The sequence below is a fragment of the Dreissena polymorpha genome, chromosome 1 (genome assembly GCF_020536995.1).
Source record: "Dreissena polymorpha isolate Duluth1 chromosome 1, UMN_Dpol_1.0, whole genome shotgun sequence".
NCBI lineage: Eukaryota > Metazoa > Mollusca > Bivalvia > Myida > Dreissenidae > Dreissena > Dreissena polymorpha.
This window is the reverse complement of record NC_068355.1, coordinates 156,944,913-156,959,570: the sequence shown is the minus strand read 5'-3', so window position 1 is coordinate 156,959,570 and position 14,658 is coordinate 156,944,913. Positions and strand designations below refer to the sequence as shown.

Genomic DNA, 14,658 nt, shown 5'->3' with positions numbered 1-14,658 from the left:
CATCCAATAGTCACTATGGCCATGTTTTCAACAGGTGTCCCCTACATCCAAGAGTCACTATGGCCATGTTTTCAACAGGTGTCCCCTACATCCAAGAGTCACTATGGCCATGTTTTCATCAGGTGTCCCCTCCATCCAAGAGTCACTATGGCCTTGTTTTCATCAGGTGTCCCCTACATCCAAGAGTCACTATGGCCATGTTTTCATCAGGTGTCCCCTCCATCCAAGAGTCACTATGGCCATGTTTTCATCAGGTGTCCCCTCCATCCAAGAGTAAATATGGCCATTTTTTCATCAGGTGTCCCCTACATCCAAGAGTCACTATGGCCATGTTTTCATCAGGTGTCCCCTACATCCAAGAGTCACTATAGCCATGTTTTCATCAGGTGTCACCTCCATTCAAGAGTCACTATGGCCATGTTTTCATCAGTTGTCACCTCCATCCAAGAGTTACTATGGCCATGTTTTCATCAGGTGTCACCTCCATCCAAGAGTTACTATGGCCATGTTTTCATCAGGTGTAACCTCCATATAAGAGTTAATATGGCCATGTTTTCATCAGGTGTCCCCTACATCCAAGAGTCACTTTGGCCATGTTTTCATCAGGTGTCACCTCCATCCAAGAGTCTATATGGCCATGTTTTCATCAGGTGTCACCTCCATCCAAGAGTTACTATGGCCATGTTTTCATCAGGTGTCACCTCCATCCAAGAGTTACTATGGCCATGTTTTCATCAGGTGTCACCTCCATCCAAGAGTTACTATGGCCATGTTTTCATCAGGTGTCACCTCCATCCAAGAGTCTATATGGCCATGTTTTCATCAGGTGTCACCTCCATCCAAGAGTCACTATGGCCATGTTTTCATCAGGTGTCACCTCCATCCAAGAGTCTATATGGCCATGTTTTCATCAGGTGTCACCTCCATCCAAGAGTCACTATGGCCATGTTTTCATCAGGTGTCCCCTACATCCAATAGTTACTATGGCCATGTTTTCATCAGGTGTCCCCTCCATACAAGAGCTACTATGGCCATGTTGTCATCAGGTGTCCCCTCCATCCATGAGTCACTATGGCCATGTTTTCATCAGGTGTCACCTTCATCCAAGATTTACTATGGCCATGTTTTATCAGGTGTCCCCTACATCCAAGAGTCACTATGGCCATGTTTTTATCAGGTGTCAGCTCCATCAAAGAGTCACTATGGCCATGTTTTCATCCGGTGTACCCTACATCCAAGAGTCACTATAGCCATGTTTTCATCAGGTGTCCCCTACATCCAAGAGTCACTATGACCATGTTTTTATCAGGTGTCCCCTACATCCAAGAGTCACTATGACCATGTTTTATCAGGTGTCACCTCCATCCAAGAGTTACTATGGCCATGTTTTCATCAGGTGTCCCCTACATCCAAGAGTCACCATGGCCATGTTTTCATCAGGTGTCCCCTCCATTCAAGAGTCACTATGGCCATGTTTTCATCAGGTGTCCCCTACATCCAAGAGTCACTATGGCTATGGTTTCATCAGGTGTCCCCTACATACAAGAGTCAATATGGCCATGTTTTCATAAGGTGTCCCCTCCATCCAAGAGTCACTATGGCCATGTTTTCATCAGGTGTCCCCTCCATCCAAGAGTCACTATGGCCATGTTTTCATCAGGTGTCACCTCAATCCAAGAGTCACTATGTCCATGTTTTTATCAGGTGTCACCTCCATCCAAGAGTTACTATGGCAATGTTTTCATCAGGTGTCCCCTAAATCCAAGAGTCACTATGGCCATGTTTTCATCAGGTGTCACCTTTATCCAAGAGTTACTATGGCCATGTTTTCATCAGGTGTCCCCTACATCCAAGAGTTACTATGGCCATGTTTTCATCAGGTGTCCCCTAAATCCAAGAGTTACTATGGCCATGTTTTCATCAGGTGTCACCTCCATCCAAGAGTTACTATGGCCATGTTTTCATCAGGTGTCCCCTAAATCCAAGAGTTACTATGGCCATGTTTTCATCAGGTGTCACCTCCATCCAAGAGTTACTATGGCCATGTTTTCATGAGGTGTCCCCTAAATCCAAGAGATACTATGGCCATGTTTTCATCAGGTGTCCCCTCCATCCAAGAGTTACTATGGCCATGTTTTCATCAGGTGTCCCATACATCCAAGAGTCACTATGGCCATGTTTTCATCAGGTGTCACCTCCATCCAAGAGTCACTATGGCCATGTTTTCATCAGGTGTTACCTCAATTAAGTACCGTAACAACTCTCTAAACGACAACCCAGTCATTAAGACAAAATTGCTTTAACCACCACCATATTTCAGTCCTGCAATTTTCCTTCTATATTTCAGTGATCGCTGACACAAGCAACCAGCTAACAGCTACTTCGACCACTTAAATCAGTACCAATCAACGACATTCAAACATGTAAAAATTGACATCCGCTAAATGACCAGTAACTTTCACACCTTACTTGTTTGGGTTTTTTGGTTTGATCTGGTTTGTGTACGGAGTCATTGTGACCCATTTAATGCATTTACATCGACTGCAAGGTGTCACATATTTTGCCCTTGTTTCTCTTTGTAACCCTTGATTCTTGATTGGTAATTAGCTTATATGATGGAGTCTTTGATCGTAAAACTGGTGATTGTTTGGTACACACTTTAAAGATTAAACAATGTGAATAGTTTAAAAGTACAGATAACTGAGTAAGATAGTTGTGTTTAAAATAAAAGATTGATTTTAACAATAGTGGTTAAAGTAAAAAGCTCTGCTTAGAAAATAACCCATTTATGCCTAGCCTCTAGAAAAAAGGCCTTGGCTAACAGTGTAGACCCAGATGAGACGCCGCATGATGCTGCATCTCATCAGGGTCTGCGCTGTTTGCTTAAAGGAATTTCTGTAAGAAATATTCTAAACATAGAAATAAATATACTAGACATCTCTAATTTTGGAAGTAAATTGATCCAATTTAGAAGGATGGGAGAATCCACTAGGCATAAATGGGTTACCTGTTTCTAGAAATCTGAGGCTCACTAGCAAAAAACACAGTACATTTATTTGATTTTTAAAAGGATAGTGTCATGATGAAAATTATGTTTCAGTTCTTGTTTGAAAAGCTTGAAATACTATCTTTGTACAATGTATTGATTGATTACTGTAATATTGCATGCACAAAGATTAAAGTTCATGAATATTTACCATTTGTTTAATGTGTCCATCAACATTCAGGAAAACTCAGCATTAAGATCACCTCAATATTAGGACCAACATTCAATAGTCCCACAGGTGGTCTTAATAGTGAGGTTTCACAGTACTTTTTATTTGTAATATTTTCTGCATGGGATCAACTCTCGGCAAAGGTCTTGTAACTGATTGGTGCAATTGTTATTGTATTGGTGCTTTCTTCTTTAATGATAAGAAAATAACTATTTCTGGAGAGAAATTCTTCTTACCAATAGCTAGCTTTTTATGTAAGGCTAGTAAACAATGTAGTCTATGTATTCCAAGACAAACAATTAACAACACACCCTTGCCTGCACTACAGGTATACTGTACAAACTGAAGTAATTTGCATATGGGAGGGGGGAGGTAATACACAATAAAGTTTGCCTCTGCCTATTTAAATCTGCTATTAACAAACAAGAGTGCCAAACTGTCACAAGATACGCCTGTTTGAAGGTTTTGGACACCATGCTAAATGCTTGAAATGCACTAAGTGAACTAGTGACCTAGTTTTTTACCCGGCATGACCCATATTTGAACTTGACCTAGATATCATTTAGACACAACTTCTGACCAAATTTGATGAAGATCGGATGAAAACTACTTCAATTAGAGAGCGGACACCATGCTAAATCCTTGAAATGCACTAAGTGACCCCATGACCTAGTTTTTGACCCGGCATGACCCATATTCAAACTTGACCTAGATATTGTCTAGATACAACTTCTGACCAAATTTGGTGAAGATCGGATGAAAACTACTTCAATAAGAGAGTGGACACCATGCTTAATACTTAAAATGCACTAAGTGACCTTGTTTATTACCCGGACTGACCGATATTTAAAACTGACCTAGATATCATAAAGACACAACTTCTGACCAAATTTGGTGAAGATCGGATGAAAACTTCTTCAATTAGAGAGCGGACACCATGCTAAATCCTTGAAATGCACTAAGTGACCCCATGACCTAGTTTTTGACCAAGCATGACCCATATTCGAACTTGACCTAAATATTGTTAAAAATACAATTTCCGACCAAATTTGGTGAAGATCGGATGAAAACTACTTCAATTAGAGAGCAGACATGCTAAATCCTTCAAATGCACTAAGTGACCAAATGACCTAGTTTTTGACCCGGCATGACACATATTTAAACTTGACCTAGATGTTATCAAGATACAACTTCTGACCAAATTTGGTGAAGATCGAATGAAAACTACTTCAATTAGAGAGCGGACACCATGCTAAATGCTTGAAATGCACTAAGTGACCTCGTGACCTAATTTTTGACCCGGCATGACCCATATTTGACCTAGATATCATTTAGACACAACTTCAGACCAAATTTGTTGAAGATCAGATGAAAACTACTTCATTCAGAGAGCAGACACCATGCTAAATCCTTGAAATTCACTAAGTGACCCCGTGACCTAGTTTTTGACCCGGCATGACCCATATTCAAACTTGACCAAGATATTATCAAGATACAACTTCTGACCAAATTTGGTGAAGATCAGATGAAAACTTCTTCAATTAGAGAGCGGAGACCATGCTAAATCTTTGAAATTCACTAAGTGATCCCATGACCTAGTTTTTGACCCGGCATGACCCATATTCATACTTGACCTAGATATTGTCTAGAAACAACTTCTGACCAAGTTTGGTGAAGTTCGGATGAAAACTTTTTGAATTAGAGAGCGGACACTGCTGTGGATGCCGCTGCCCGCTCAATGCCCGGCCGCCGCCGCCAAGGGTGAAACTATTATACGTCCAGTTTTTTCAAAACTGGTGTATACAAAAAGGACAATATGTCATTTTTAAAGGGAAACATGATGAAATGTCAAATAAAAGTTGGTAAAATTTTCTATTTCGAAATTCCCTTCCTACAAATATCAAGTTAAAAGGGTCAAAATAGTGCCTAAAAACATTAAAATATATTAAACAATGTTTATTTAATTCCTATTGACCTCACTTCTTTACAGTCCATGGAACAATAGCAAAACAATAGAACCTCAGGTTAATTACTCTGACTTACAATTTTCCATTAGAAGGGCAATTGCATGATAAAACAAAAATATTGGTAGCATTGAACTATTGATAGTGCCAATAAGTAAGCGTTTTTTTGTAACAATAAATTTGTTGGTTTCAGAATATAAGTGATGTTAATTATTTCAGGTTAAAATAGGGGTTGTTTAGCACTATATTTTTCACTGGGAGAGGTTATAGTCGAAATATGTTGAAATTGCGGGCATGTCGCTTAAAAGTTAATTTGAGCCATAATGATTTGTATGTGCACTTTTTGACAATCAAAATGAGAAAATATGTCTGCTTAAAATGGTATTTATTTATTTAAATTCACTTAATTATATCTGTTTTTCTTTGGAGCTTGAATTCCTACACTCTTAACAAGAGCACCGCCTTGCGGGTGCAGACCGCTCATCTATTTTCTTTTTAAAGGTGAAGGGACTCTCATTTTCAATCACAAAGGAGGGAGGGGTGGAGTGAAGAGCGGTGCATTGTGTGGGGGTGTGGACATTTATTACATTTTCTTCCAAAAATGCGAAAAAAAGGAAAAAAAAAATCGGGGGGGGGGGGGGGTGGGGGGGTGGGGGGGTGGGGGGGGATCTTGGGTGCGATGGTTTGGACGGTATTTCAAACATAAAATAATAAAAATAAATATTTGTGTTTTTTAACCGTTTCATAAAAAAAAATTGGGGGGGGGGGTGAGGTGGGGGGGTATAGTGTGAGGGTGTGGTGGTAATTTGTGAGATGATCTTAAAAAAAAAAAAAAAAAAAAATAGGGGGGCGATTCGGGTGGGGGGGAGGGGGGGTGGGGGGGGGGATTATTGGGTGCGATGGTTGGACGGTATTTCAAACATAAAATAATCAAAATAAATAGTTTTGTTTTTTAACCGTTTAAAAAAAAAATTGGGGAGGGGGTGGGGTGGGGGGGGGTATAGTGTGAGGGTGTGGTGGTCATTTGTGAGATGATCTTAAAAAAAAAAAAAAAAAAAAAATAGGGGGGGGGTTGGGGGGGGGGCACGGGCGATGGTTTGGGTGGAGTCTATTGTGGTATGTCAGGTAAGAGTAGTTTTGTCAAAGTATCAATCAAATCTAATCATAAATAAAGAAGTTATGGCAATTTTAGAGAAATTTAATAATTTGACCTTGAGAGTCAAGGTCATTCAAAGGTCAAGGTAAAATTCAACTTGCCAGGTACAGTAACCTCATGATAGCATGAAAGTATTTGAAGTTTGAAAGCAATAGCCTTGATACTTAAGAAGTAAAGTGGATCGAAACACAAAATTTAACCATATATTCAAAGTTACTAAGTCAAAAAAGGGCCATAATTCCGTAAAAATGACATCCAGAGTTATGCAACTTGTCCTTTTACTGTACCCTTATGATAGTTTGCGAGTGTTCCAAGTATGAAAGCAATATCTATGATACTTTAGGGGTAAAGTGGACCAAAACACAAAACTTAACCAAACTTTCAATTTTCTAAGTATAAAGGGCCCATAATTCCGTCCAAATGCCAGTCAGAGTTACATAACTTTGCCTGCACAGTCCCCTTACGGTAGTTAGTAAGTGTTGCAAGTATGAAAGCAATAGCTTTGATACTTAAGGAATAAAATGGACCTTAACACAAAACTTAACCAAAATTTTCAATTTTCTAAGTATAAAAAGGGCACATAATTCTGTCAAAATGCACGCCAGAGTTATCTAACTTTGCCTGCCCAGTCCCCTCATGATAGTAAGTAAGTGTACCAAGTTTGAATGCAATAGCATTGATACTTTCTGAAAAAAGTGGACCTAAACGCAAAACTTAACCAAAATTTTCAATTTTCTAAGTATAAAAAGGGCACATAATTCAGTCAAAATGCACGCCAGAGTTATCTAACTTTGCCTGCCCAGTCCCCTCATGATAGTAAGTAAGTGTACCAAGTTTGAATGCAATAGCATTGATACTTTCTGAGAAAAGTGGACCTAAACGCAAAACTTAACCGGACGCCGACGCCGACGCAGACGCCGACGCCGACGCCAAGGTGATGACAATAGCTCATAATTTTTTTTCAAAAAATAGATGAGCTAAAAACAAATGTTTAAACTTTCAAATGTATCTTTTTTCATTTTGGTATAATAATTTGGTATATAATTATAAATATATAATTTGGTATAACAACGCATTTGGTTAAATCATCAGGGGAAACAAGTTTTTTTAGTTCCCACTTCGATATCGCCAAAAAAAGGGTTGTTAGGTTCGCTTAACTTATTTTTTATCATTAACTTACATCTAAAATACACATCTATACCCTCTTGATATTCTGCCTTCATATCTTAAAATTAATTATGTCAATATTATCAAATGTAGCAAAAATTAACGAAAACTTAACCTGAAATACTCCAAAAGCAGTTTACAATCAACTCAATAATGGAGGTCCAGGAAGTGTTATAAATAAATAATTTTACACTTCATCTTCTTGTTCTGAAATAAGTAAAAGTTGTGTATTTGTATTAGAAAGGTAAGCTAATATTTGCTTTAGATAATCAAGCATCTATAACTTAATAGATAATAATCCATCTCAACTTTGTATGTCAGAGTAAATATGGGTAGATGCACTATTGCTATTGTGTATGTGTCTGTCCTGTCAACTAATCATCCTTGACTATTGATGTTTATTTATCTTTAAGTCATTAACCCAAAGGAGAATTGATATATATAATTACATGACCAACGTACTACAGAATCAAAACAGCCATAATTTTATCAGTAGAAAAATCTAATGGACATAAAGTGGCTTGAATTAACTAAACAAGCATGCCAAAATATACAGGCATTCATCTAGATTAATATAGCAGTGTTGGTATTTTCCGGCATCAGATGCCGTCAGATGCATTTTACTTTGAGCATATTAAACAAATTTGAACTAATTATTAAGGTTAAAAAGATAAAACAAATAAAAAATAATTTTAATAAATGGTTTTGATTAATGTTTGTTCAGAATTGTCATTAATCACCATGAAAGTCTGATTATATGATATTTGAAAACATAGGATAATTGAGTGGCAAACCATGGCAATACATTATTAGAGAAGAATTGTTTTAAAACTTTTTCAGCAGTGACTAAATCATCTTAAGCCGCATACTATTCCATGTCTATGTTCAATATTTAATATCTGACTTAACCCTGTACCACTTAGATACCTATTTTCACGCATTTGAAGTCCCTAAGAAAGTTACATTGAATTTTAGACCTTTCTTACTGGATTCCAGTTTTTAAGGCTTCAACTCCAACCTTAGATACTCAGATGAGCAGCAAACAGCATAAAACATGAACAAACTGAGAGTTGCTAGCAGGCTGTTCCGGTTTTATGCTGTTTGCACATAGCCACTTCCACTTTGCTTCTCAGTGAGAAAGGGTTTCACATATATTATATATACGGGAACATTCCTATCTGAAATAAAGTGGGGCAATACAGACTAATACTACCATGATTTATTATTGCTAAATGAGCTGATGTAGTAAAATACTTGCACTTGACAGCCATTCACTTTAGCATAAATTATATTTAAACAAACCTACATTTTAAACTTATTTAAAAACACTCAATCAAACAGGAACAAATTCATGATGAACGTCAATTCATCTTATTGTCCATGTGCATGTGATGTCTGATGTAATTAACACAAAAATAAAGCAATACAGTTTATAATAGTAAACCATAGGGTCCACAAGTAATAAATGATAATATACATGTACGTGTAAAGACAATTTTACCTTTCACAAATTCTAACACAATATTCACTGATCTTTTAGAAAAAGAACAAAAAAGGCATTGTAAACTTATACCATATCATTGTTCAAAAGGTAAACAAAACAACAAAAAGAAGGAAATTAGTTAAAAAATACATAATAAATATTAATGTATTTCACGTAATTCTCATCTTATAAAAAGTCATTGACAGCTGTGAGGAAAGATCCACAACGTTCTTTACCAAGATTCAATATTTATGCTGGCATCTCTGCAGTCACACACAAAAACAATAGTTAAATTATGTGACTGCCTTAGGAAAGACACAATCAAAGAACCCCTTCAAGCAATATAGTCTTGTTACATTTGTCTGTACATGAATAGCACACCACCTGGAAACTAGGATGAAGGCATGCTTTAAAGCAATAAGTTACAGAGACTTTGCCCATAGCTATGAGCAATATATAGTAAAAATAAGTCACATTTCCAATAGCATGTGATACTTATACCAGGTGTATGCTGAAGCATGCTAAACATTCACACATAAAGCACCTGCGCAACATCATTATCAAGTATTCTTGCCCTGATCAATGATTGTTCAGCATTTGATCAAAAGTTCTTCAATAATGGCATGGACATATGAGCGGTCTGGAAAAAATGGGCTAAATACATTTGCGTAAAGTATTATCTCACATTAGCCTGTGCAGTATGAACGAAACTTTCCCCCTTGACTGGATTTTTTCATTAAGAAGAGACTTCCTTCAAACCCGAAATTCCACAAAACCAGTGTGTCTTACCTGATTAGACTGTGTGGACTGCACAGGCTAATCTGGGGCGACACTTTCCAACATGGATTAAGCCCAGTTTTCACAAATTTGGCTCATATACTTTGGCGATAAAATTACCTTAAAGCCTGCAGGCATAGCTATTTCTTATAAAGTGCTTCTAAGTTAACTTTGTTGTTTTACCTATTTGACATTAAATGTCAAAGACTGGTGAAACAGCTATACATCAAACCAGCTTTCATGTGGGCAATTGTTTGTCACACTTTTAGACGAAAATGTCTCAGTATCAATGTATCCATCATGCTTTTCTATGATGGTCGTAATTATAGTCAATAGTTTGGAATATCCTGGTATTTCTTTACCACCAGTGTAACACATTAAGATTGTTTATGCATATAATAAATGTTTATTGAATGCTGTTTCCCCAAGTAAGTTTGTTACAAGTTTTGTTTAAATATCACACCAAAAATGCTTATGGATGCCTAAATGTTCTTTAAGCAAATGTTCAAACCAGTATGTTGATACCTCTTTTTTAACACACTTACTTATTTTTACTTATTTTATAACCTTTAGTGCATCTTAAACAAGTCAACATGTATTCCAATTACGAGGTTTTGCTTAATTAAGTAATCACATCGTTTTAAACAACTGCCAAGATGAAACGCATTGCGTTTAAATCAAAGCGTCAACGAATCACACGTGCAACACATGCATTTCCTGCTAAAAAAGAACAGATACACATACCTGAAGTCTTTGTCGAAGTGTTTAATCTCAATTTCGCCGTCTCCAACAGACATGGGGCTCTCGCCCGAGACTCCCTGTTTCTTGGCCCTTTCGTGCCCCTGAGTACCACCATCCTCTTGTATAGTAGCGAGGATATCCGGTTTTCCATCCTTGTGTACCTTTAATTGCAACACCGATTTGAGTTTATGTACTTCCTCTTTAAGTCTCGATACATCGGCAATCTTTTCTTCAAGAAGTTTATTCTTTTCAAATAATTCCTGTTCATAATGCTGTATTTGCGCATCCTTTTGTTTTAATTCCTTACGAAGCTCCGGTATGATTTGTTTTATTTTCACTAGATCTAAAGTTTCCCCATCTATGATAATCTTTGTAGCGCTCGCTCCGTTGCCCATGTTCGCGGACACACTTGCGAATGGTGAGTGTAGTACATTGCGAGTGGTATTGGTTAGATTAGCCGGAGTCGGAATGCTTCGGGCTTTTACGCCGAGCAGCGGTCGAGCAGACGTCTGCTGTGACGGCGGGCTATTCGGAGGAGGCATTTTGATTACGTCACAATATTCTGAGATTCTGAGATTCTGATTGGTTTAAATATCGCACGATCTGTTGCTAAGCATCACGACGCAGCGTTTCGATTGCGTTGTTTCTCTCAACAGTAACTATCTGAGATGATTGTCACACACAAGCATCATCGAGAAGTTGGTTGTTTAAGACGATTGGCCTGTACACCTGAAAATAGAAATATTTTGCATGACGATTACAGTAATTGACAAAGTGTTGTTACCTTCACAACAGTCAGCCTGACGCCATTTAACTAAATTGATACTTACAACGCAATGCCGTAAATTTGGAACATATGAAAAACCTACCAGTTAATATCGCTTTGCACAATATCACTAAAAATAGATGCAGAAAGAAATACAAACACAATACTTTGCACTTGAAACTAATTTTAATAAAGGACAGAAAACTATTGTCGAGCCCGTTCATAGATTGCAATTAATAAAATATAGTGCCTTTATCAACGTTCTCACATCGCTTAGCATGACACTTATTCGCAAATAGACAAACAGCAGATCAAGACGCGCGTTCCCCTACAAGAATACTTAAGATGCTCGGAGACGGCATAGCACTAGTGGGTAGAGTGGATGCCTGTACTCGGATTGTTTAAATAGAAACATTCTAGAATTTATACAAACTATATTAGAGCTGTACAGCTTCCCGTGTTTACATACATAAAGCATATACTTACAACTAGCAAGATACCTGCCGGCAACTTTTCGAGTCCATTGCTACTAATGCTTGATTTAACACATATTTGACCGTTGGTCGTTAGATGTTACATTGACATTTGCCGATGGGCTGACACACCTCCACAGGATACATGTTTGTGGTAAATTATTTTTAAACTGCATGATGCATGGTGGAATAACCGTCCAAACAAGCTGTTTACGGCAAAAATTCGACGTTTGAAGTTTAAGTGTGACAGAAGTTTGCCGTAAGGAGACGGTTGTTTCACATTGCAGACAGTCTTTAAATGATGAACATTTGGGTTACATAATATTCAATTTGCATGATGAATGACAAATCCGACGTGTTTTTGTATGGCCTAATTTGACATTTGACCTCAAAGTTTGAAATAGACCATTGGGGTATGGAAACGGGTGGTACGCATAACACGCGGTCTCCCCGATGTCGGTAGTATAGTGTAAGTTATTTTAAAGGGATCTTTTCACGCTTTGGTAAATTGACAAAATTGAAAAAAGTTGTTTCAGATTCGCAAATTTTCGTTTTAGTTATGATATTTGTGAGGAAACAGTAATACTGAACATTTACCATGGTCTAATATAGCCATTATATGCATCTTTTGACGATTTTAAAACCTAAAAATTATAAAGCGTTGCAACGCGAAACGATTGAATAATTTGGAGAGTTCTGTTTTTGTCGTTAAATTTTGTGAAACTACGAAGATTGCTTATATAAAGTATAAAATACGTCAAGTGTGTGTACTTGGCGGAATAGCTCAGTAGGCTAAAGAGTTTTTACTTCAGGACTCTGGCAGGACTCCAGGGGTCACTGGTTCGAAACCTGGTCCGGGCAATGTTCTTTTCCTTTTTTTAATTTTATTCTTGATTTTTTACTGGAGCTTTTACGATCCAATGTTTACATTTATCGATATAAAGCATTTAATGAATACGTTAAAAAATGCCAAAATCTGTGAAAAGGCCCCTTTAAAGTAACATTATGAATGACGCATTTACGGAACGGGCAAGATGTTTCATCGCCGATTTCGACAGCTGACCTCTAAGTGTGACCTTATGGCATATTATTATATGACTGTCCGATTAGAGAAAAAGTTACGGTCAGAACAAGATGTTTTATGGCGGAATTTGCCATTTAACTCTGTACTCTGAAGTGCAACATTTACCTTTGAGTTAGGTTTACGGGTGTTATACGCGACACGCCGTCTCTATATGGTGGTCATTTTTGGTAAGTTATTTCTTAACTGCAAGATGAATGACAATTTTACACTCCGGACATGCTGTTTATGGCTAAATTTGATATTTGATCATTAACCCATTTATGCCTAGCGTTTAGGAAAAAAAGCCTTAGCAAACTTAGCATGATGCGGCGTCTCATCCGGGTCTGCGCTGTTTGCTTAGAGGAAATTCTGTAAGAAATATTCTAAATATAGAAATAATATACTAGACATCCCTAATTTTGGAAATAAATTGATCCAAATTAGAAGGATGGGAGAGTCCACTAGGCATACATGGGTTAAATATGACATTGATTTTGAGGTAGGGAGACTGGTGTATCACGTGACATGACGAGTCAACATGGTGGTCTTTTGTGCCCAGTTGTTTTAAAAATCGCAAGATGAATCACACAGTTTCAGTTTTGACAAGCCGTTTTAGTGTAAAATTTGACCGCTAACCTCAATTCGTGACCTTGACATTTGTGGAAATGACACGGGTATTACAAGCGATACATCGCCCTATTATTGTGAACATTTGTGATAGGCTATTTAAAATTGCTTTAAATAAAAAGTTTACTGTCCGGAAAACCTCGTATGCACGCACATAAGCACGCACATACACTTGACAATTGCGACTGCTAGTTTTCTTTCCTGTTGATATGTTTATTTTTACATGGTTTTGACTGACGATGTACTATGTACAAGTGGTAATAAAATTTCTGTTCTGTTCTGTAAACGGACTCGACAAATACGCATGTATTCGACGAATGTAATGATTTCAATAAATTGAATGTAATGATTTCAATAAATTACTATATATATATATATATATATATATATATATATATATATATATATATATATATATATATATATAGTAATTTATTGAAATCATTACATTCGTCGAGTTTTAATTGAACGGAATCTTTGTATAAATACAGACATGCGTATTTGTCGAGTCCGTTTACAGAACAGAACAGAAATTGTATTACCACTATGTATATATATATATATATATATATATATATATATATATATATATATATATATATATATATATATATATTGAAAATTGATGGAAAAACTTTCATTTTTCAAAAAAGCTGTGTGAATTCAACGCCGAATTCAATACCGAAATATTGTCAACTGTTTAAGAGGTATACGTCAATTTAGCTTGACACAATTACTCAATGATGGCAAATTCACAAGACGTTATGCTTATGGCCATGATCAGTCCATTCACGTGACTTCACTCATACTGCCAACAGCGTATATGAGTCGCGTCATGCGAAAATCGGTATTATGGCATATGCGACCAGCGCGGCAATCGCGCAGTCTTGCCAGGTGCTCAGTCCGGCCAGGAGCTACGCTGTCCGCTTAACAGCCATGGAAGGTTTAGTGGTCTCATAAGCGGACAGTGTAGCGCGTGACCAGCCCTTGCGAATGCATTTAACATAAGATCCATTTTCGCAAGTTGCTGTTCATATAATTATGTACTATTAAAGTGTAGCCGCTTGTGGATTCTTGTTGACTCATTAATGAAATAAAAAATCATTGTGAAAAATGCACACAAACTTTAAGTTTATTGCTGGTTAAACATTCAATATCATGTTTATTTACACACTAGAGATTACATTTTAATACGATGCAATCGTCATTCCTTCCCTTATATCTCA

General features: G+C 37.2%; 1 protein-coding gene across 4 annotated transcripts in view; it reads right to left on the bottom strand.

Moving 5' to 3' along the window:
- LOC127857618 (cGMP-dependent protein kinase, isozyme 1-like) overlaps positions 1–14,658 on the bottom strand; it is a 92,296-nt gene that overhangs the window by 59,002 nt on the left and 18,636 nt on the right. For 2 of the 4 annotated variants that reach the window (XM_052394129.1, XM_052394118.1), the window contains exon 2: positions 10,507–11,232. In XM_052394129.1, coding sequence (XP_052250089.1) covers positions 10,507–11,045 — 539 coding nt within the window. In that variant the 5' untranslated portion in view covers positions 11,046–11,232. Of the gene's footprint in view, positions 1–7,617; positions 7,739–10,506; positions 11,233–11,372; positions 11,493–14,658 lie in introns of those variants that run through there. The other 2 variants (XM_052394140.1, XM_052394151.1) reach the window with 2 other exon arrangements.